Source organism: Clytia hemisphaerica, unplaced genomic scaffold (assembly GCF_902728285.1).
Source record: "Clytia hemisphaerica strain Z4C2 unplaced genomic scaffold, Clytia hemisphaerica genome assembly, whole genome shotgun sequence".
Taxonomy (NCBI): domain Eukaryota; kingdom Metazoa; phylum Cnidaria; class Hydrozoa; order Leptothecata; family Clytiidae; genus Clytia; species Clytia hemisphaerica.
This window is the reverse complement of record NW_027103528.1, coordinates 692,524-717,333: the sequence shown is the minus strand read 5'-3', so window position 1 is coordinate 717,333 and position 24,810 is coordinate 692,524. Positions and strand designations below refer to the sequence as shown.

At 36.4% G+C, this 24,810-nt stretch overlaps 2 protein-coding genes across 2 annotated transcripts; both read left to right on the top strand.

Annotated features, from left to right (window-relative positions):
- Positions 1-1,772: 1,772 nt before the first annotated feature.
- On the top strand, positions 1,773-4,505 carry LOC136799413 (uncharacterized). The gene is made up of 4 exons (XM_067056125.1): positions 1,773-2,512; positions 2,951-3,070; positions 3,285-3,527; positions 3,871-4,505. The coding sequence occupies exons 1-4, from the start codon at positions 2,422-2,424 to the stop codon at positions 4,461-4,463; spliced, it is 1,047 nt and encodes a 348-aa protein (XP_066912226.1). The 5' UTR covers positions 1,773-2,421; the 3' UTR covers positions 4,464-4,505.
- An 8,752-nt stretch (positions 4,506-13,257) lies between these two features.
- Positions 13,258-16,801, top strand: LOC136799412 (uncharacterized). Its single transcript, XM_067056124.1, has 6 exons — positions 13,258-13,453; positions 13,842-14,080; positions 14,256-14,382; positions 14,596-14,889; positions 15,368-15,439; positions 16,494-16,801. Exons 1-6 carry the CDS (start codon positions 13,426-13,428, stop codon positions 16,760-16,762), a joined length of 1,029 nt encoding a protein of 342 aa, XP_066912225.1. The 5' UTR covers positions 13,258-13,425; the 3' UTR covers positions 16,763-16,801.
- The last annotated feature ends 8,009 nt before the right edge of the window (positions 16,802-24,810 follow it).

The following is a 24,810-nucleotide window of genomic DNA, read 5'->3' as shown; positions in this document are numbered from 1 at the left end:
AGTTTTTTAAGGTTTTCAAAATGGATGGAGCCAGGTCAGAGAGCAAGTGGGAGCATTTGGATGTTGGAGTTTCATATTTCAAGCTTGACAGAGACTTTTTTTCAAGTAAACTTATGTTGTAATTCATTAAATGATACTAAAATGCAGCTCATGTGTAAGTTTGAATAAGTTTGGAATGTTTTTCATGGTGCTACCCGTGAAAATGGTCAATTTTGGATTTATCGCTCTAAACTAATAACGGTCGGTGACTGGATTTTTCAAACCTGACAGAGAATTTTCCCAAGTAAACTTATGTTGTAACTCATTAAAGAATACTAAAACGCAGCTCATGTGTAAATTTGAATAAGTTTGGAATGTTTTTCATGATGCTACGCGTTAAATCGATATTTCTGAACTTTGACGGTCAACATTGTGAATTTATTTAAACCGATTTTTTCTTTCATACTAGTAACAAAAACATAAAGTAAATCTATTATATACATATATTGCGTATCATTTATCATTGCTGACCTTCCAGCGCAGCTGGTTTCTTTTCTCTTTTTTTCATTAAGCCAATTTTCGAACTTTTTTAACTTTTTGAATGTTCCGTATTTCAATCTCAGCCGAAAATGTGCATTAGTATTCTAAGACACAATGTTTTCTTTCAAACCCTAAAATTGCAAAAATACGATTCCGCAAACATTGGTTCTCTTAAGGTACCCAATACAAACGACATTTGGTTATTTCCACGTCAGCTGGGCCTTCACGCCGCTACGGCTTCTTGTTTTAATTGGTAATTAACTTTTTTGTTTCAAAATTTCTTTACACTGTCTGCAAGAATACAAAAATTTTCCGCAAAAATTTTTATTGTTCGGTAAAAGATACACCATCTACTGCGAAACATTTTTCAAAATGTTTAGAAATAGTTTGTCTAACAGAAAATGTATAACATGCCATAGTTTTGTTGGTTACATCAGTCAGAAAGCACATTTTAAACACGGCAATTATGAAAAATTCACTATGGTCAGAGCCCTTAACCCTATTAGCCCCAAGCTTTTTTGACTTTTGTATCCCCAGGGGGGGGGGTAGAATCTACCACCCTCGATTATTTTTGATCTAGGAGAGCTACGGTCATGAAATTTGGTACAGATGTTCTCCATCATGACACAAATTTCCTGGAACAAAAAAAAATTGATGACGTCATTAAAAAACCGATGACGTCATCCCAAAATTTCCACCTGTCGGCAAAAAGCCAAAATATATGGTTTACAAAAAAGTCAATTACAATCAAACCAATAATGTTATTTAGATTCTGTTTGAAAATTCTAAAAGATAATAGGTTATTCTCTAACATAATTACCGGTTTTGCAGTTTCCATGAAGATTTTATCTAAAATCTGTGCTGAAGATGAGTAAAATTTTCAAAATTTGATGACGTCATAAATGATGACGTCATCATTCTTAAATTGTTTTTTCTAATTTTTCAAATTTATATTGTCAATACCTATCACGTGTCAAAATTTGAAGATGATTGAATAAAGAGTTCAAAAGTTATCAGCATTTTAAAATTTTGAGTTTTAAGCGATTTTAGCTGAGTTCTATGTCATGGTTCACAATAAAGTCATAAAACTTGATCTGGACAGGCTATAACCCTAAAATTTTGCAAGTTTCAAGTCGTTTAAAAAATTTTTCTCCGAGATATACGCAAAAGAACTCCAGCGTGGTAGATTCTACCCCCCCCTGGGGCTAATATACCAATAAGGTATTTCCAATAAAATTACTTTTAAGTGTTTCAAGGCCGGTCCGTTCAATCGCTACTCAGTGGAAAACGCCATATATTTTTAGTACAATCATTGTAACGCATAATTCATTTATTAGTCATCGACTAGAGATTTCAAGGGATTGATTCGATCTTGGCTGATCATATTCCTTTTACCACCCGTGTGTCGAGACTCGCTGACTTTTTTCCCTTTCTTGTACTTGATGGAGGGAGCATCCAAGACTCGTCCCCGTATTTCCGCCGTTTTGTCGTTGATCTCTAAGCCTTGTCCTCTTGGAACGGAAATAAGGTTCCTTGATAGGGGCTGCACGTTTTTCTTCTGGAAACAAAGTGTTGTGTGGTCTGCCGTTGTGAGGGCTATTTAGAAAGAATAACGATAGGGAGGTGGTTTTCCCACCCTCTCCAAATTACTATTGAGCTCCAATGAATGGGATATAATAAATCCAATCCACATTTACTTCATCAACATTGGAGTAATTTCCCGAACATCTCTTAATTCACACTTTTTTCTTCAGTTGTAAGAGACTTTTCTGTTCTGTAAATTAAACGTGGAAAAGATTTAAATTTCTGAAAATTGACGTCAAATAATATTTTCACCAAGACTTGAACCATTTAAGAGTTTAGAGTGGAAGAGAGAAGTCATGGTTCTTTAGTTCAGCAAATATGAAGAAACTAAAGAGCCATTTTAGTAAATTTTTCAGTGTCATTTTTTGCTGCTTTTTGAAAAAGAGTGACGAAGACATTCCAGAAGCTGGTAAGCCTTTAAATATTTTTCTTTTCATTGTTTTTTCATTATTTTAAACAGATGAAACGAAAAGAAATAGATTTTCAAAAATTTAAGTAAAGTTTTTTATTTAACTACCTTCTATGTCTAATTACCCTCCCTCAGATAGAACCGCACCATAGACAGTGGCGCCATTAGAATAACGTCATACCTTTTAGCTTCTACCGTGGCTGGGTAGCTCAGTCGGTAGAGCATGCGCCTTACAATCCAAGGGTTGTGAGTTCGATCGCCGGTCACCGCCAACTCAGCGGATGAGTAGATTAGATTGGGCTATCTGATCTAGGTCGTAAGTTACTGGGAGCTGAGAGTAGATGTGGTGCCCCATCTCCCTTATTCCCAGCTCCGCCGACAGCCACCAGATGAATATACTTACACTTATTTAACCATAATTTGCAATATTTTCTTTAGATTTTGGTGATGGGAAAGCAGAAAAAAAAGTTTCCTCTGTGATTGAAGCAGAGGAAGCAGCAAAGAAAGAAAATACTTTTGTGCAGCGAAAAAATGAAAAGGAATATTTGAGGCTTAAAGGTTTGTTGACTTTTTTTTTTGGTGAACTATAAATTTTTACAGTTCAAAAAACTTATTTTGAGTGCAACCCTGTTAGTGTTTCACTTCTCTTGGAAATCCAAACTATTTCAATAAAAAGTTTTCACCTCTACTTCATGAAACGCAAGGAAATCAAACAAAATATTTTGCATTGTCCGAGCGCTAACGCTTTTCCACACTATTTTTTCTTTTTTAGATATATTTAGAAATTACGGATATGAGAAACTAACCGAGATGAGGGACACCCTTCAAAAGATGCTTATGAAGCAAAAGTCTTTGAAAAATGTCGATCAAAGTCGCCAAGACTTTGAGATGGATAATTACGAGATAAAACGGTTTTTCGGCCGTGCTGGAGGGTTGAGACAAAATCTCATTGATATGGATGATTACGAAATAAAGCGATTTTTCGGTCGTGCCGAGGGCCTAAAACTAAGAAAAGGTGAGGAAAAAGAAACATGTTTTTTTCTTTTATAAGCATCACATTTATAAGAATATTTAGACTCATGGAAAGATTTAAGCGTGTGCTAAATATTACATTTAAGAGCTCACGAAAAATGAATTTTCCTGTTCTTTTTTGTTTTTGGCTGGGATTTTACGGATTTTTCGGATTTTAGGAATTTCCCTAAAATTTTGCATGGGATATAAGCTTCCATGCTGTCGGTTATTTCAAGGGTGGAACAATAAAAAGATGGCCCCGAAGGGAGTACTCAATTTCTCTCAAATAGTAATGAACAATGCTTAAATCAAGAATTTACCAATTCTAATATTTCTTGCTCTTTTAGCTAATTTCTCAGATCCCTTCAATATGTGGCAAGTTAAGAAAGTTGAAAAGCAAGACCTTTGGGAATTCTTTATGTTGACGGGTAAACTTCCATGGGAATGTTTGGACGAAATTGGATGGGACTACGATACGGTTGAGTCAATGGGAATCGAAACATTGTTTCCCATCCAGGAGAAGGAGTTCGAGGACGAAGTAAACCATGATGATTTTTGTGATGAAAGCTACGAAAGTGAATATTCGTATTACACTGATAGTAGTGAATCGGAATATGAAACAAACGCCGAACGCGAAACTGAAAGTGAAAGTGGCGTCGAAAGGAACAATGTTGAAGAGGATAGCGAAAGTGAAGATGAGGGACGTCGCGACCCGCATGCAGTTTTGTTGCGCCTCTTTCCACCCTCTCAACCCGACCCTGAATGGGTAGAGCGGTACGGCCACATCGCCGCAGGAGCTTATGCCAGTGATAGCGAAGAATCGGAAAGCGAAGAATCGGAGGAGGAAAGCGAGGACGAGGTGAGCGAGTACGAACTTGATGACGAGAGTGAAGACGAAGAAGATGGAGATGTTTTCAACCCGTTCGCTCACGAACTCTAAATATGTTCTTTAATATCCAGATTGTTTGAAAGGAAATACATTGCGCAAAATAAATCAATTTTAATAATCTATTTTTCATTATTTCTCTTCATTTCAATTTGGGAGTTTTTGTAAGTTTACGAGAGAAAGAAAGTCTCCTCGTTGCTTTTTGAGCGTCTGCGACACACCCCTAACACTTACAGTAAACCTGCATGCCTTGTCCCGCACATCCATTGCTTATCCCCAGACTATGGCTTTTCCTAATCTCAAATTTCTCAAATAAGGTTTTTAACTGCGGTGATCGCTTCACTTTGGTCTAGCGGACTACATCGAACACTCCAAGTCTGTGTTTGTGCATCATTTCCCCATACCAGAGCTTTCTTTAAAAACCATGCGAAAATGCGAAAAATCTCATCATCATAATGGCGTTATATTTCATGCGAACCTAGTTTAAATAGTCATATTTTTCTAAAACAAATCTTTCTACATTTTTAAGTTTTATAGAGCCAAGGAATGCAGTCTAGGGCTTCCAAAATCGAAATTTGCTTTACTTTGCAAAAAGAATCTAAATGTTTAAGGTCTTTTAAAACTTTGAGATGTGACACTATCAATATACACCCTCACTATCCGAGAATCGATTAATCAAAATGCATACGTCCAACAGTTGACTCCAGGTTTTATCAAGCTCTCAGAATTAATCACACCTTTGAGAGCCGATGTAATAATACAATCCCTAGCGAGAAGTTTCCAAAAAGCTAAATTTTACGAAATTTACTCAAATCTTGTGGGACTCAAAGTCAAAGACCAAAAGGTATCAAAGTTATCGCTGTACAGAGAAAAAACCTGACCGTATCTCTTGGTAGATAGGGAGTTTTAGATCTTACCGGACTTTCACCACAACAAAAACAAGCTTTTGTGGATGCTGTGGCTATTGAAGCAGGACACCGAATTTATCATATCGACTATCCAATCTACGATAAAACTGACGTTAACAATATTGAAAATGTTGAGAAAAGCTTCAAACGGCTTTGCATGCATATTCAACAACAGTGCAATGGAAAATCCCAGCTTATCCTCGTCATTGCCCCTAAAAGAGGAAACATTTATCCATGCATCAAATACATCGGTGACGCCGTTATGAACATTCCGACGCAATTCGTCCTCAAGAAAAACGTCCTCGGTAAGTTCGTTTTTCAATTTTGTCAATTTGGCTCCCTAAAATGGTCCGAAATTACCGTGGTGACGTAACTAACGTAACGTAGTAAGGTCAAGTAGCAACACACTTTAAAACAGGAGCACAAAAGATCCTTTGGAATTGCAATCTCATAGAATGCACCCTCCCTGAGCTTAGGGAGGGGGCTAAACCATTTTTACTTGATTGGGGGCTGTATTTTTCAAAAAATTCTGGGGGCCAGCTTGCTAGGGGGGGGGCTGAGTGTTGTGCAATAGAACTGGGGCAGAGCTGATAGGTTGACGAGGTTGACAATATTCTAAATTATGTTAAAAATCTATGCTGTGGGGAAGGTTTTATCTCTCTTGAAAAAAATTTTTGCCTGTGGCGCAATAAATTTATCGAGAATTTGTATGCAAAATTTCTTCGATATTTTGCTTTGTGAAGGTGGGGGCTATGTTTTTAGAATTTAGCCGGGGCTATTTTTCTTAGCCCTCCCCCCAGAAAAATTCTGAGGGCTGGACCCCTCTGAACACTATGAGTCTAGAAATGAATATTTTATACAGGGTTTCGATGGCTATATCATGAAATTTTTAGGTTTAAATTTTGCTCAGCAAATTAAAGATAACTTGATATGAACACCCCCTTCTCACAGACGCGGTGGGAATTTATCAGCCAGTTGGGGGTAAAAGTAATTGGGCCAGAACTCGATGGGGATTGATATTCCCATGTTTTTTTTGGACTGGGAATTTGAATTCTATTGTTTTCTAGCAAAAAAATTCAGTGGAGATGAATAAAACAGCATAACATTTTTTAATGAGTATTTGCTTATCTGATTATTTTCAGTGCCGTATATGGGATAATAGCACAATCTTACGAGAAGTTTATTTTTTTCTTTTATTCTTCATCTTCATTTTCCAAAATTTTCCAATGTTTTTTTCTAATTGGTAATATTCGTAATTTTCAATGTAAAAACTGATTGGAAACACATCACCAACATCAACACAAAATCAGTTTTGAGCATCAACACAGTTTGTTTTTCTCAAACTCAGGCTCAATCCAAAAAAAAACCAATTAGGACGGACAATAAGAAGTTAAGTTAATTAAATTATAAAAATGATCACACAGTGTTGTCTAAAAATTTCATTTTTCATTCACTTAATTTTTTTCATCTTCATTTTCAAAATTTTTGAAAGATTTTGAAATTTTAAAATCGTCCGCTTACTTAATAAGATTATTTTTTTCAACGAGGTACACGTTTTTTCATAAGAACATCCAAAAATTTCTGAAGCCTTCAGAAGTTCTTAACTTTTTGAGTTTTAAGCCTAGAAATGTTCTTAACATGTTCTTATTATTTCGCCATTTTTTGAGTATTTTTGTCCATTTTCCTAAAGAATTGGGTGCTATTTAAGTCTTAAAATGTTCTTAACTTGTTATTAGCATTTTGGCCATCGAAGCCTTATGTTCTTATATAGTTTGTTCTTATAAAAAAAAGTGTATTACTTTTGATCATATCTTTTCTCCTTCAACAGCAATATATTAAAACGTGTGGACTGCAAATTTTTGCGGAACAGACTTTAATCTAAATTCTCTATTTCAAAGAGAATCAATCAAGTTGCAGTGAATTCGGATAATCTGTTTTTCGGACACAGTATTACGAAACTCCAATGTCTGAAAAAGGTAAGATAAAGGAAACTATCTTTAATTTTTCCGTTTTGTCATAACAACCATCGAAATCAAATAAGAACATGTAAAAATCTATCTCGCGTCCCAAAATTTTAAACAGCCTCTTATCACAGACCCAGTAGGATTTTTTCAGCCAATGGGGGTAAAAATAACAGATTGAAACACTATGGGAATTGATATTCCTAGGGGGGGGGGCTAAAATATGGGTTAGGTATAATCTACGACGAAGGTGTACTAAATAAGGGAGTTGATGGACTTTCCTGTCAAATATTTCATTACTATTGAATCAAATAATAGAAAAATTATAAAATTTATTAAAACTTTCAATCACCGTGGATTTATCAGGTTGTCCGCGAAATTAAGCCCTATTTTTGAGCAAGGCTCTTTCTTAGTCATGACAAAGGCTACGACTGAAATTTAAAAAAATATTAATTCTAATTGGTGCTATCCGTGGAATTCCCCGCGATATTTTAACATTTCGTGGATGAGTAAAAAGAGATGTTTTAAAGTATACAACTTATGGATGGAAAAACTACATCTAAAAAATCTTTATCCCGGGAAATCTTATTCTGTTAATAGGAAAGTTCTGGAGGCTTCATAAGCTCAAACTTTGTTTTTATCGCGTTTTTCAATTTACGTCTCAAATCGTAGCATTTGGCTTGTTGTTTTTTGACACCTGATACCGGGTATGTTTGACCATGCGTTTGTCCATGTTCAGCTTTCCAAAGTTTATTCACACATGTCGCACTTTGTTGGTCTGCAAATGTCAGTTTCGTTTGCTCGTCAAATAAACATTGAATAATTGTGTTTGTTCTGTCTTCTCTCCATAAATATCCTAATACAAGAAATGAATACTCATGAAAGAGATACGTAAGCGATACATTCCCCTCCAAAACCCCCTCCCCCCGGAAGCGGATGAGCTGGAGTTTTTACAAGCTGGGATGCGATTTTCTTTGTGTGTATTTTACGGAACAAGCACACCCGATACGTTATACCTCCAAAAATTCTCTAACCCCAAGTTCCGAAGTCCCGAGTTGAACTATATCAATATTCTCTCCAAAAAAAATAAACCGCCCAGGTCCCGAGGTCCCGAGTTGAGCTATGTTCTCTTCACCCAAAAAAACCCACACCCCCAGGTCCCAAGGTCCCGAGGTCCCGAGTTGAACTATATCAATATTAATTCCAAAAGATCTACAATCCTAGGTCCCGAGGTCCCGAGTTGAACTGTGCCAACACTCTCCAAAGTATCTACTCCCCCAAGTCCCGAGGTCCCAAGGTCCCGAGTTGAGTTATGTATGTTCCCTTCACCCATAAAAACCCACACCTCCAGGTCCCGAGGTTCCGAGGTCCCGAGTTGAGTTATGTTCTCTTCACCCATCAAAATCCACACCCCCAGGTCCCGAGGTCCCGAGGTCCCCCGAGTTGAAGAAATCAGCGAGTGCGCACGAAGCGGAAAACATAGTGAAGCGACGAAGCGACCTCGTGGTATACAGAAACAAAACCATGACTTATATAAAACTATTGTTGTCCATTTTGTTAAGGATTAGTCTAAATAAATTTAATAGTAAATGATGAAAATAAATTTAACACCACATTTTTACTATTCGCTCAGCGAAAATATTACGATCGGCTTTTGCGGTGGTCGGCGGTGTGGAAAAAAAATTACACTTCGTAGTCATTCTTCGTGCTCCACACCTTTCTAGAACCTTCTAGAACATTCTTTTCTCTTTGGAGAGTGTTGCCACAGTTCAACTGGGGACTTCGGGACCTCGGGACCTGGGGTTGTAGATACTTTGGAGAGTGTTGGCACAGTTCAACTCGGGACTTCGGGACCTCGGGACTTGGGGCTGTAGATACTTTGGAGAGTGTTGGCACAGTTCAACTCGGGACTGCGGGACCTCAGGACCTGGGGTTGTAGATACTTTGGAGAGTGTTGGCACAGTTCAACTCGGGACTTCGGACCTCGGGAGTTGGGGGAGTAGATACTTTGGAGAGTGTTGTTATAGTTCAACTCGGGACTTCGGGACCTCGGGACCTGGGGTGTAGATAGTTTGGAGAGTGTTGTGGACGCTTGAGGTATTTATCTTTTATTTACCTCCTATCTGTTCTATATTTTATAAATCAATTCTACTGTATACGATAGGAAACAGTTCTATGCTCAAAGCATCTCTGATTTGTAAGTATATTGTAAAAACTCCAGCTTGACCCCCCGGAAGACCTATTTTTACTATTAGGTATATTGTCTAAGTAACACAGATCAAAGCTTATTAACTAACCATACTTTCATTAAAGTGCCACCGCAGCAAAACAAACACATAGAGTTCTACAGTAATTTTTGACTTCTCATGATTTTTATAAGAACACTTTTATAAAAATACAAGGCTGAAATTTGGCCAAAACCTAAGAACAAATTAAGATCAATCTGAGCCTCAAATATCAGAAATTACTGTGCTAGATAAGATCTTCGATGAGTAATCAATTTCTTTACCTTCTTTTAAGTTGCATTTTGTAGATTTGAGGATTTCTTCATTTTCTTCAGATAGTTGGCATTTACAAGGAGCTATAGAAGGGAATAATATGTTTCATACAAGAATGAATCAAGATAAAATGACATTTAAACTTAAAGGTCTTTTAAGTCCACTCGGTTTATGTGTGCAATCTTTTTTGCTATCGCATGGAAGCAAAGTACCCTCGAAGGTGTTTTCCGCATGAGAGGTCATAATACTATTTCAGGATTTCACTAAGACAGGGGGGGCCCTTAGACGTTGTTATCGCGTTGTTACAGTGATAGTAAAGGTGGGAAAATATGGCGGTATGGCGTTATATCGGGGTATACAGGAAAAAATCGGCGGGAGAGTTTCGACTCTACCGACTGTAAACTCTTTTCGGCAAAAAAAATCCGTTAGAGAATTTTCTTCGGCTTTGGGCTTTTTTCTTAGATAATAGGGTCTAGGGGACCCTTTGACTATGATTAGATTATAGAATTGTAGATATTTCACCTGAAGGTTTCACCATTTTTTCATTTTCTGTTCCACAATACAAACCACTTTTGGGAATCTCGAAAAATCTAGTCCACGTGATTTTGCGGACACGTTTCAAATGATAAACATAGAACGATCCACAATGTCGGATTTTGATCTCAACTGTTGCACTTTTCATACAAAACCTTTTGTAACTACATTCATTTCTATCCGGTGATTTGCACGTGGCAGAGTCCCTGGGGCTGGTGCCAAAACTATTCAATACCGATTCATAATAACACTCAATTGCTTCAGCTTTGACCAAATCTATGGGAATGAGATTCGTTTAGGAAGACAAAATGCTATATCAAATCAAAGTGTCCGTTGTTCATAGTGTTCTTGACATTCTATTTCTGAGAATTTAACTAAAACGCCCAGAAGGAAAGGACACCCGTTGACAACGTCTTAACGTCGCCAATCATCGAAGAAGATCGAATAAAGACGAGTTAAAGCTGTAAGATGAAAGATATAGAGAGATGGGTAAATCTTGTAACCGATAAATAAAGGATCAAAGTAACCCATCCTACTACGTGATTTATTAAGTTAAGGTTTCAATAAAAAATCTGTGTCCGTCTGATACAGTCAATAAAAGACATACCTCCGTTAATATCCGGGTGTTTTCCGTTTAGCACATAAAGAGGAGTGGTCCTGGTGTAAAGTACCGGTGGTGGAAAGCGAGGAAAACGAAAATATTTGAATGGCTCACTGCCACCCGGACGAAATTTATCCTAATAAGAAAAATATTATCATAATTGCTTCAGCTATCAAGGTCTTACTGTTACACTTCTGACCGCACTCAACCTAAGTAAGTAAGTTTACAACTGCAGTCGAGGGTGGCCTGAAGACTCTCTTTTCTCTACAGCTGTCTACCCGAAGGTAGGGGAGGTTGCCACCTTTCCATTGAAAGTCAACCTCTAAAGGAGCATTTTATTGTATAGTGGATAAGGCTGTAAATTCTTCAAAAACGTATTGATTTATATATAGTATTATAAGTACGCTTCGAAGCACTTACTCTGTTTTTGACAACAAAATCAGGGAAAATTTCATCCTTCTCTAGCATTCTGAAAGCTTTGTTTGTGAATCGATACCAGCCTTCTTTTAATTGAGTGTCATCTTGATCGTTGAACTTCATTGAAATGTATTCATGGTATCTCCATTCTTCGTCCAAAGTTTTGTGATTCTCTGGCGAACATTCGTCGAAACATTTCGCTTGTTCCATCAACACAATCAACACTGCCACGAAGTAATAGTCTAGAAAAACAACTTTTTGTAGTATGATTCTTTGAGCTAATTAACTAGATAATTTTGTACCGTAAAATCTTACTGACTGTTTTCTATTTAGAGCCGCTTTAAAAGCTATAAAATCGAAAGTTATTGGTGAGCGCTTGATTGATAAATTACGTAAAGTGGGATCTCTCGCAGCATCAAAATTGTCTATTTAACAACTAATTAACAAAGGTAAAGGTTTTGAAAAGCCCTATAGCTGCACTAAACATCCATTGCCAGGGTCTGCTTTGCAAAGGGACTTTGGAAAACTTACTTTTCAATTTTGACACCATTTCAAACCTGCACTGTTAGTTGAGATTATATTCTATGCTTTAAAAGTCTTTTCGTTTAAAAGAACCAGAATATTGTACTTGGTTAAATAATGCTTGTAAATTTTTGATCAACTTTAGGTGGACCTCAGGTTTATATACAAATGATATCGAGTCGGAGCGGACATCGATGTAAGAAAGAGGTTAAAGGAGCAATTTATATCACGTTCACGTGCACCGGAGAGCTTGTCTTGAATTCTTTGGAAGGACAAGGAATGATGTTGGCAACATCACTGAAAAGATTTTCATTAATTACCGTGTTCATGGCTAATTAAGGAAGAGAAACAGATAATTAACCGGAATTAATCGGAGAATTGAAGAAGTCAAATGCTCACTTCATTTGACATTTTCCGATACAACTTGCGAATGGATGCACCAGAGATTGACTTAGAAATTGAAGTTTAATTACATCTCAATCCTCAGTGATCCAGTGAGAGTTTTTAGGCAGCAATATGATATAATACCCTATATATATGAGACCTCCAGTGGACCCAAAGTTCACGCCATCATGCCAACTTTTTTAGAATTCAAGCCATCACGCCTGAAAAACCCTCCATTGCGTCATCACACCAACCGCTGGGGGGTTCGTATATGTAATACTGCATGCCGATGGGGACATTATAGAGTCAATTTTTGAAAAAATTCTCAACCTTAGAGAGATTTTTTTTTACTTATCTTGGTTTTCATACCCTAAAGGAACCAGAACGACTTTGTGAAAACGAAGATAAAATCTCGGGATATTTTCTCACCGGAACAATTTTCAACCAACTTCTCTAGTTGAGTCTCATCGGTTTGGTTTAGGACATAGGTGTCCCGCATTAACGAGGGCTTGAACAAAGGAAAGGTCTTACAGTTACATCAATGAATTTCCCAGATTTCAACACTACAAGCTGTGATTTTTACATCCTTGATAATCGTTTACTTCTTTCCGAGTTCAAAGTCATTAACAAATAATATTTAGCAATTAGTAAAAAGGTATTCCAATTTCTTTTGGCATGGAGGCCAAAAAACTCGATTGACCAGCATGCAAGCCATTAAAAGAACCATAAGTAGGAGTGCAGTTTTTGAATCATGTCGTTGTTATTCTTCTCGTTGCACTCTCCTACCCAGATGCTTTTTCATTGATGCTCAATAATCTATTGACCCTGTGACCACAGATTTCAATTTCAAAACCCACACTGAGATTTTCTAAGGAAACGCGTCTCGGAAAGGATGAAAACTTGATGACGGCCAGTGGAAGTGACTTTTCTTCATTCCAACTGTTTGTATGATTGATTTACGACATCATGGGACGTCCTTATGACAGCCATTTGACGTCCTTTTTGGCGGTTGATCTAATGATTTGTGTATAAATTAGGGTGTATGAAGGGCTTTCAATTTGTCACTTGAGTGAAAAGTTTTTTCATGACAAGGAGCATCTGATTTCTTACATCTTTCTTTGTTTGTTACTTTTGATTTTTTGAAGCTGCACATGGGATACGATTCTTTTGAAAGAGTTCAATATAATCAGAATGGGAAAGAAGATGATGATATTCAAAAGTAAGCTTTGTTTAAAAGTTTTCAGTATCTTCCACACGATTTTTGATTAACAGTAACACAGATTCTCGGTTGTATGTGAGGTTTAACATTTACCGTCAGTTATAAAACCATAGCTTTGACGTGCACTACATCTTTTCACTACATTTCTTATGTGCTAGGATAGAGTAGAAGTATTCCATTCTATCAACCGTCAAACCAAATTCAAACTCAGTCCCTAGTTCATTTCTTATGATTCTGATAGCGCTTACATTTTAATCACATCTTTCAGGGGACCATCAGTAAAACCAAAGTGGTGAAAGTTGCTTTGAGTATAACATTTTCGTCTAACAAAGGTTTTAACGCTCTAACTTGAAGACAATTTTTTTGAAAAAGTTTTTTCCTTCTTCAGGTTTCTATTACTTGGTAGTGCTGAGTGTGTTGGTGCAACAAGCGAAATGCTTCGACGAATGTTCGCCAGAGAATTACAAAACTTTGGATGAAGAATGGAGATACCATGAATACACTTCAATGAAGTTCAACAATCAAGATGACACTCAATTAAAAGAAGGCTGGTATCGATTCACAAACAAAGCTTTCAGAATGCTGGAGAAGGATGAAATGTTCTCTGATTTTGTTGTCAAGAATAGGGTAAGTCTTGCAAGATTTGTTTGTTTTGATTTGCAGATTTCCAATGATATTCACTTTTTCAGAGTTCTTACTGGATAACCATACTAGACGAATGATATTAAACGTCGAAAAGTTTCCTTACCAGTTAAACAGTCAGTAGTTTTCGGTAATTTAATATTATTACTTTATTTCGTAGAAAGAATTCAGACCAAGTGGAAGCGAGCCTTTCCAGAACTTCCGCTTCTCACCTTTTCCTCCGAGACTCTACACCAGGACCACTCCGCTGTACGTGGTGAGCGGAATACATCCGGACATCAGCGGAGGTACGTTTACTTTTGAAATACTAATAGATTTTGTTGGTCGAGAATCATTCTAGATTCCTTCATTAGAGTTTCAGGATGAGATAAATGATATACTATATTTGAGGTTTGACCTAAGGAGCGATGGAGCTGAAGCAACCATCGTACATTTAACTTAGATAGCTTCAAGAGGCTTGCGAATACACCTTCGCATAATACTACGATTTTCTATTACAGATCTGGTCAAGACTGAGGCTATCGAATGTTACTATGAGTCGCTGTTGAACAGCTATGGGCCTACACCTCAAAATGGTGCAATGTGTAGCCGAGAATCACCAGATAGAAACCAGTGCAGTTACAAAAGGTTCTGTGTTAAAAGTGCAACAGTTGAGATCAAAATCCGACATTGTGGATCGTTCTATGTTTATCATTTGAAACCTGTCCGAAAAATCAACAGACATAAATTTTTCGAGAATCCGAAGAGTGGATTGTATTGTGGGACCAAAAAGACAAAGATGGTTAAACCTTCAGGTAAATGGAATTCTTCAAAAAATCTGGTCAGAAAGAATCACGATGAGGTGAAATAAACGTTGAGGTCGGACAACGGACGATTACCAAAGAAATTTATTGAACTGAACTTTTCAATTATAAGTGATTTTGCAAGATCTATGCTACATGTTTTTTTATCAGAATATACTCTGTAAGAATATTCATGATGAAATTGGCCAAAACAATAAGAATATGCTAAGAATATCACCATCATGGAATTTGGCATTTGAGAAAATTCCATTTCTAGAGGCATTTCAACTGTAAAATTTGCCAATTATCTCCCATTAAGAAGGCTCAAAACTTTAACGTTTAATGTTATTTTATTCATCAGGTATGTGGTACATCTAGGACTTTCCTCAAAAAGTTAAGAATAGAAAAATACTGTTTTTATAAAAAAGTGTATACGGACAAAAAATAGATATTTGCTTGACCATCTTTTTTCTCCTTTCCAACCCTTCAGCTCCTTGTAAATGTCAACTATCTGAAGAGAATGAAGAAATCCTCAAATCTACAAAATGCAACTTAAAAGATGGTAAGGACATTTGATTACTCATCGATTATCTTACGACGTGACATCAAACCAAATCTTTTTCAATGATATAGAGGCCCGGGGGGGCACTAGGTTTGCGGACTGACGGTATGTGCGGGCCAAAAATTGGCTTTTAAAATTGCACCCTTACAGTGCAGCAAAAATCAGTGAAAATCATACCCTTAGAGTGCATTTTCCCCCAAATTTTCGATCCCTTTCGTGCAAAAAATGGTCAAAATTCTAGCATTTTTGGTCAAAATATCTAGATTTTTCAAGAATTTTCTGAAATTTCTACCCTTACAGTGCATCTCTAGTTTTTCCGACCCTTACAGTGCATTTTAAACATATTGGAAAAGGTACCCTTAGGACCCGCACATACCCGTCGGTCCTTTTGCCCAGCTGCCCCCCCCCCCGGGTATAGAGGTACTTTAAAAATCTGGCTGAGAATTCACCCTCTTAAAGGTTTGGTTTTTAAATAAGAGTGACATTGTTTGCTTACTCATCAATTTTAATTCACTAGCTTTTACACTCTTTAGATTCTTCGCTCTTAATTTTATGATGATACTCAAGGAACCTCTTTTACCTCTGTCCATATCTTAAATATCCCAATATCCATAATTCTCAAAGAAAATGAAAATTGCGTATACTTTGAATTTTTTTTAAATAAAAGTAGTATTTTAGTGTTATAAAAGCTGCCTACCTTATCGGCCAAAACTTAGTCGGCCCTAGGTGACTAAACTTTGGCTTAGTGACTAAAATTAGGGCCGACTAAAAATTTAGGCCAAATTAAAAGTTTATAATTAATCTTTCCTTATTTTCAAGTATTTTAAGCTTTCTCCTATTTTCCATCTGCTTGTAAATTTAGAAATGGCCCAAATTTTCAGTCTGTCTTAATTATTAGTCGGCCCTTAGTGACTAAATTTTGACGAGGTGACTATAATTAGGGCCGACTAAGTTTTGGCCGATTAGGTATGTAGAAAATATTAAACATTTTGCGGGAGACCTGTGACCGTTAGAGATCTCTGAGATGATATTTCCTTTATTTTTGGTTCAATAGAACTGGACGAGGAAGGAGTGAAGGCATTCATTCGATGTTTATTTGACGAGCAAACGGAACTGACACTTGCAGACCAACAAAGTGCGACTTGTGTGAATAAACTTTGGAAGGCTGAACATGGACAAATGCATGGCCAAACATACCCGATATCAGGTGTCAAGAAACAACAAACGAAATGCTATAATTTGAGACGCGAATTTAAAAATGCAATAAATATGAAGTTTGAAGTCATGAAACCATTGTTAGAACGCTCAAAGGCACAAAGTTAGATAATATATTTCAGGTTGCCAAGTGAATAATAATTTCAAATTTTTATTCTTCACCCACTCTCAATAATTTAAAAATTTTACAGTAATATTTTATCTTGAAAATAATTTATTTTTTATTATAAAAAAAGAAAAATTTACAACCTTTTCCATTTTTCAAATACCCAAGATCCTTTTGCCTGACTAGATATAAAAAAATCTAGCGAACTTTTGTCAAGTTAGAGGTTTGCATCAGCCTGACATTGTTCACTAAAAGAGTGTCTTTTTGAGGAGCTGGTGACAATGTTCCATTCAAGGAGGATCTTGTGGAAATGTTTGAGCCACACAAGTCTTCATTTCCAGATCGAAAGTACAACAAGCAAACAATAGCCACACCACAAATGATACAAATCACTACGGAAACGTGCGACCGTTTCATATTGATGATCCGTGCTAAACGTGTGCCTCGCTTTCCACTAACTAATGTTCAACAAACGTGTGGCAAGGCAATTTAGAAGAAGCTCGTTCTTGGTTCAAGCAAACATGTTCCCTTTTATGAGTATAGAAAAACGTACAAGCTGTTTATTGACGAGTTAGACTATTGTCTAGCTGTTGTATGCTAATTGTAATAACCAAATAACCAGTGACTGAATGCATGCATAAGCTTTTATAAGCGAGTAAGCCATCTCCAATTTTGGCGAATTAACACCCCCTGATTCGCAATCCCTTTCAAGTTCGAAAGCTCTTGAATGAGTGAAATACAGCTTACATCTTTCGGAAAGTCAAATCTGTTTGCTCAACTACTTTGATGAATCAATGAATTGTTTTTTGATATCAATCCAACGATACTGGATTAACTTATAAATTTGGAAAGCAGGATTACATTGCTCATATTAAGAGATGATATTGTACGTGGATAGCCAAGTAATCTAGAAATTTTTTGATTGCTTTCACGGGGCCAACGGCCAGTAGACTATCGCCTATTTGCGAGAAAGAAACATAGCAATGGCCAGAATACAAAATATATGCCCGCTATTCTTTCTATTTACATTTGTTTTGAATGAAAATAAGATTACCGTATTGCTTTGAAAAAACGTCCCCTTTCTTTTAAACGCCCCTTATCGAAAGGAAAAAATTTAAATAAACGCTCCTCGAGCTGTAAGGGGGTGTAAGGAATAATTGTGTACAGAAAAACTTAGATGTATGTTAGTAAATGTATTTTTTCAGAATTCAATTAATTTTGACCCATATTTTAGGCAACTCTGGAATGACATATAAGAAAACAAAGAGGCGAAATAAGGTTCCATAATTCTCCTTGGTAAAAATTTATTTGATAAGAACCACCTTCCTTTAAACCTCCCGTCAAATAAACGCCTCAAAAAATTAATAAACGCGCAGGGCACAATAAGCACAGACCATCATGTGGTTGTTAACGTTGACACACCTGTTATATGAAGTACGTTCTTTCAAGTTAGAGCAACAGTTGTAGTATGGATAAAGTATGAAGGCAAATTCTCCTGATGGTTTTCTCTTTTAACAATAAAATTTCTTCGACTTTTGAAATCACCTGTTTCACAAATTTAGCGCGATTCGATCTTAAGATTTAAACACCCCTGTTTCACAGTCCTGGTGAAACTTTTTTTCTCAGTGGGGATAAAAATTCCTATTAAAATCCTAATGCGGATAGAAATTCTATTGTTCTAGGGTTAAAAAATCCAGTGGGATAGTTTTGGAGTGCAATTTTTAAACACGGAATTTCGAGTGGGGATGAAATCAAAGTCGATTTCTCGGTTGGGCTGAAATTCAAGGGTATTTTCCCACCGGAGACGAAATGTTTGATTAATTTTCCAGTGGGGCTGGGGTCCCAGTGGGTCTGTGAGACTTATTATAGCCTCATCTTATGAGATTTTAATATTCAATTGCAGTAATCACCATTACATTTGTTCAATGTTAAATTATTATAAATGTATTTAATTTCATCATTTTCAGAAACATTTTATTCTTACATTTTAAAGTTAAAAAAAAAGAAATATTAAGAATATTTTAAGACTATTTTAAGTGTGAGTGTAATTGTTCTTTTGTTCTTTCCACTTCTCAAAACGAAATCTGAGAGAGGATTTGAGAGCAGAGGGGTTAAAAATATTTGTTTTATTTAAGGAAATTAAAGTTGACTAAAATCTCGATGCAATAATTTTGTGAAATTAGGAATTTCATAGTCAACTCTTATTGTAATACTGATCTATTGTCTAGCAATACATTGTCATACATTGTCCTACATTGTCAAGAAGTCTTTAAGGAGAAGATAAAAGATTTAATAGATTATAATGAATAATTTGGAATATGGATGAGAAAAAACGTCTTCGGTCATTATTCTTGAGCATTGAGCTATTACAAATTTGTACATATTCATAAAAATAATAGTTTAGTTTTCAAGGAATAAATCTCGTTTACCCGAAAGTCAGTTATAACAAAGATGCTAAAAATAAAAGGACCACCTAAAAGCACCATAACCCAGGGGTACTTTAGGCAAATGGAGGGTACAAGTATGTGCCGCCCTTAAGCCAAAGACCCACTAAGGGTCAGAAAAATCAAAAAATCAAATTTCAGTCACACTAATTGTCGGGTAAATAGAAGAGGCTCCCCCAGCGGCACCCCTAATCACGCCATCACGTAAAAAATTTTCTCCATCACACATCACGAAAATCGCTAAAATTTGTCATCACGCAAAAGATAGCGAAAAATAGCCCAAATCACACATCACGCTTCAAATTTTTGCCCTATCACTCATCACGCCAAAATCTTGATCACGCCATCACGCCAAAAAAAAATTTCTAATCACGCCATCACGCAAGAAAAAAGTCCCCATCACGCAAACCTCTGTGGGGGAGGCCTCATAGAACAATTTCAACTTTTTGCCCCTAAAAAGTTTTAAATTTCATAAGTTTAGTCCCAATAAGGATAGTTAAATTCATAAAACTTTTCTTTTTTTCCTCTTTTTTAATCCTGCTAAGAGTCGGAGGGTCGAAAGTCGGGCGGCACATACCTAGTACTCCCAACCCTAGTACCCCCGATCACCATAATCATTTATCATCAAAATTGATAACGTTTATACATTACCCAGACGACAATGCAATGTCTTCCATCACTTCCGTTCAAATCTGTCACATTGTTGTTCATCAAATCCAACTGAAAATAATAAATATATTGGATGAGTGAATGTATTGGATGAATGAATGTATTGGATGAGTGAATGTATTGGATGAGTGAATGTATTGGATGAGTGAATGTATTGGATGAATGAATGTATTGGATGAGTGAATGTATTGGATGAGTGAATGTATTGGATGAGTGAATGTATTGGATGAGTGAATGTATTGGATGAATGAATGTATTGGATGAGTGAATGTATTGGATGAGTGAATGTATTGGATGAGTGAATGTATTGGATGAGTGAATGTATTGAATGAGCGAATGAGTGAGCGGGCGAGTATGAGGGATGCTCTGTACCAGAATATGGAAAACCTCTACGATGAAGTATGATTTATATAAATAACAACACTTCTCTCGTCGTTTCCCCTCTCTCAGCCGTACTCCGTCACAGCGGTCGGTTTTAAAAATCTCAAATCAGAGAAGACAATGATAACAGACCCTCTACGGCAATGAATATAAAGGACTGTGAAATTAAAAACGTATAAATAAAGGTTTCAAAGAATAACACGAACCTCATACCAAACTCTTCCCTCATCAGATTTCGTTTTTCGAGGCGCGAAACCATTCCAGTACCTTTCCCAAGTGAATTTCACTACCGAACCATCGACATTCCCAGTTTGAGTGTAGTTTTCGATAGGTATTGTCTGTTATTATGGTTTCTGCAGATAAGCAAACAAAAATAAGAAGCTAGCAAGTAATGAATTTTTATGCATTGCTCTTGAAGGGATAAATATTTGATAAAACGAAAAATACCTCATTGGAAAGATAATTCTGAGTGGATTAAAATATAAGCTTTAAAGTTTGCATAAATGAAAACATGAGAACAAAGAATGAAATGAAGATGACCGACATACACTCTTTTGAAATTTTGAAATTTTGCCGACTTCAAATATGCATTCATATTTTTCTATATCTTTCTTGAGGGGGGGGGGGGGGGCTTTCTTACCATACGAACCCTTGAGAATCACGTTTCTTTTGTTTCAAATTTTTATTATAATTTTACGACATTTTACGACCCTACGACTTGTAAAATTTTTTCCAACAAGTTAGATCATTTTGTATGTAGCTGATGATTGTACGCAAGAAACTTAAAGTACTACAAAAAATGTTTTGAATTTTTGTTTTCTTATATCTTTTTAGATTAAAATTTACTGTCCCCACAAAAAAGTCCAAATAGGCGATGAATGACCCAATACAAGGTACAATTGTACACTTAACCAACCTAAGGCGAGTACGACCGGTAATTTCCAAAAATAAAGCTAATAAGAAAGGGCTTTAAAAATGCCGATAGGTACCTATAAGACTTTCTAAGAACAAAGCCGTATTTTGAACAAGATAGACAGGATGGAAAGATCAGAGAGTTTGATAAAAACATGTACTATATACCTATGCGTCCTTCACAACCCCATTTGGTCGATTGAGTTGTTCCCTGTGGTTGGCAAGTCATTAAACCATTTGAGTGGACCAGCCTGTAACCAACCACTTGTCCTTTTTTCGGAAACAAAAACCGTGCAGGTTGCTTTCGACTGAAACCATAGCAGACCTCTATCTCACCTTGAAGTCCTTTTGCAAGGCGGTAGCAACCTTTGTCGTCTGAAAAAAAAACAGGATAATTGGAATAACAAAACTTTCACCAATAGACCTTTTTCTTAAATTACGTTACGAACATCACTTACCTCGTTTTGAAATTATTGCCGTGGTGATTAAGTCCCAGCGGATTTTATTAAAAGTACTTCCTATTCATAAAAAAAATCTTTTAATGTCTCAAGTGAGATAATCACCATGGTAATTGCTTGAATACGAGGCAAGTGATGTTTGTGACATAATTTATGAAAAGCGTCTATCGTGTTGAAATTTTACACCAAATTAGAAGTCCAATTGTTTTAAGTGTGCACTACAACCTTTCTATTTCATTTTTAAGCGATGCTTCAATTCTGAAATTTTGAGCAATGGGGACAATATAATTTCTATCCCCATTGGGGTTTTGATAAATGTTCACTCTCACCGAGGGATAAATCTTTCACCAGGTCTGTGGCACATACAATTATTTAGTAGAAATTTTAGAAGGTAGCGCGGTGGAGTGAAAAAAAACCCAGCAAAATACTGGGTGTTTTGAATCCAATAAGAGAGCAATCTTCTAGAGGCTATAACCTTTGATACCAGAACATTATGGGAAAAATAACTATAGAGCTGAGCTCAGGAGACTTCAAAGTACATCTGCACCCAAAAGATATGAAAATTCTATGCCCAAAGGATCAAAAGTACAACTCTTAGAGAGACTGAATTTCGAGCATTTTTGTCTATTTTTTGACATCTATTTTTGACATTTTTGCCACCCTTAGAGAGACTATTTCCCCAAAATCTTAGCAGAAATGTTCATATTTTAGTCCAAATTTCAAGAGTTCATGACGCTTTGAGTCGATTTTTTAGGGATTTTCGAGGGTGTGATAAAGGGGCCCTTGTGGCTCACACATACAGTTTACAGTTTGCCTTCGTTAAGTACCCCCCCCCCCGGGACACTCCTTACTGCCCAGTTGGTTATGTCCCGTTCTTCCTTTGATTTTAAAGATCAAAAGCATCAAAGAGCATAGATCTTATGACAGAAGGAGACAGGTTTTTATACATAAAGCTAGGAATTCAAAACATTTAGGTTCTCTCGTTTAAAACGAAAAATATTTGAGCACTGTAATTGTATGAAAACGAAATAAATAAACGGGTTTAAACCACAAAATGACTGTGTTTCGACATCGGGTTGCTGGGTCGTCGTTGTGGTAGACTTTTCTCTCTCCACAAGGATGTTTTCAACAAAAGGTTGGCCAATCTCCACTCCTGCTGGTTCTTTGGTAAGAATTTGTTCTGGTTCCGGGGGTTGTGTGACAGAGATCGTCGTGGGTTGCGTGACAGAGATGGTCGGGGGTTGCGTGACAGAGATGGTCGGGGGTTGCGTGACAGAGATGGTCGGGGGTTGTGTGACAGAGATGGTCGGGGGTTGCGTGACAGAGATGGTCGTGCTGGTAGTTCCTCCTGATAAATAAAACACACTTACAATCAAAGTTTTAACAAGCGATATCTTCAAGTCAAAGTGACCTAGTGAGGTCACAGCTATGTTGGTACTATGTGATATATACAAAGTCTAAGAAGCGATGTAGTTCGTATTGTGGGGGTCCCATATCGTGTACGGGTGATACAAGTATGTAATGATTACCTCAATAGATGATTTCTCATCATCCTTCTTCTGATTTTGAACACCAAAATATTGCCAACCTTTGGTGCATTTCGTTTGATTTTGATTTCCTTGGACATCATCATCAATCACGTGATCAAACATTCGGCAAACCTGCATTTCTTTTTTGACATTGATCGCACGACAAACAGGCGACAATGAAACACATTGACGAACACAACGCAACACATTCCCGTAATTTTCGCCAGAGAAACTCAATATTGGGGTTCCAAGGAACTCAAAATCATCTATGGCAAGGTTGAATTCGGTCGATCGATCATTTTCAATTTGATGACAGTGTAACGCGTGAATGAAAATTTGAATGATAAAAAAAGTGTTCATGGCAAAAGGTAAACAGCTTCTTAGGCAGATTATAAACTTCCGTTTGACGGAGCTATGGAACGTTTGCATGAGCCGATACCAATGTTCTTTATAAGTTCTACAGTGGTTAGTGCACTGTATGTTTCTATTTTGCTTTGCTCGACTTTCAAAAACTTTTTGAAATAGGTCTTTTCAATTTGGAAAAAAAAATTTGGCGCGTGAAATAAAACGATTCAAGTATGTAATATCACAGTTTAAAAAAATTTAGAATCAATTTGATTCAGACAGTATGATAAAACTTTTTGCGTAATCTATGAATAGAGACACTCTTTATCAAGCAAAAAAGGGACTAAGTGGAGTTTAAGGTGTGATTTACTCAAAATCAAATGAAGAGAACTCAAGAGAAAATTTCTCAAAAAAATTGAAATCTATAAAACCACGAAATCGTGATTTTCGGTATATTTTTCTCCTTTAATGCCTTTTTAAAGTCGAAGAGCAACCGTCCTTACCAGATTTAAGATATTGTTCACTTCTAAGAGGTAATTTTCATTCGAAAATTCTGATTTCTATTTTATTCAACGATTCGCGAAAGTAAATGTTGTGAATGTCGCGATTTTTCGACCTCGCGAAAGTTTCTGCTCGCAAAAGTTTGTACGCCTTAAGGGCTCTGACCATAGTCAGAAAATTGATTTTAGTATCTGAACATAAAAGTTATGTTTTAGATTCTTTAACACTTTTAACAAAGAATTGCCTTTATAAATTGCTTTTTAATCAAATCCCTTAAGAGTAATCAAGAACTTAATTGCAAAAATGACGTTATGAACTTTAAAAAGACGTTAATAATATGTTGCATCACCTTCTTTTATAAAAAGTGCTAAGTTTTAATGGGTAATTAACCTTTTTGTTTCGAACTTTTTTCAAACTGTCCGCAAAGAATTGAACTATTTAAAATTTTGCGGAAAATTTTTCTAAAAAGATGTGTCAAAAGTTATGACTGTTTTTTTAAGCAAAATCCAGATAAAAAATTGATGAAAAACCACTATTTTGAAGATTTCGAGACAAAGAAGCATTTAAAAAAATTTTCCGCAAAAATCTTTATTGTTCGGTAAAAGATACACCATCTACTGCGAATTTTTTTTCAAAATGTTTTTTCTTCGCCGAAACTAAGCTCTTCAAAGTTGAAATACTCTCCCTCGAAAAAGCCCGGGGGGGTACTTAGGCAAAATGGGTGCCGGGTATGTGCGAGCCATAAGGATACCTTTTCTCATTGCTCAAAAGTCTCTCAAAGGGGTACAAATTCAAAAGTTAGTCTCTGAAA

Coding starts and splice junctions, on each gene's coding strand:
- LOC136799413 (XM_067056125.1), top strand. CDS start 2,422: ATGAAGAAACTAAAGAGCCATTTTAGTAAATTTTTCAGTGTCATTTTT. Junction 3,071..3,284: donor GGAATATTTGAGGCTTAAAG/GTTTGTTGACTT, acceptor TTTCTTTTTTAG/ATATATTTAGAAATTACGGA. Junction 3,528..3,870: donor GGGCCTAAAACTAAGAAAAG/GTGAGGAAAAAG, acceptor TTGCTCTTTTAG/CTAATTTCTCAGATCCCTTC.
- LOC136799412 (XM_067056124.1), top strand. CDS start 13,426: ATGGGAAAGAAGATGATGATATTCAAAA. Junction 14,383..14,595: donor ACATCCGGACATCAGCGGAG/GTACGTTTACTT, acceptor TTTCTATTACAG/ATCTGGTCAAGACTGAGGCT. Junction 14,890..15,367: donor AAAGATGGTTAAACCTTCAG/GTAAATGGAATT, acceptor CCAACCCTTCAG/CTCCTTGTAAATGTCAACTA.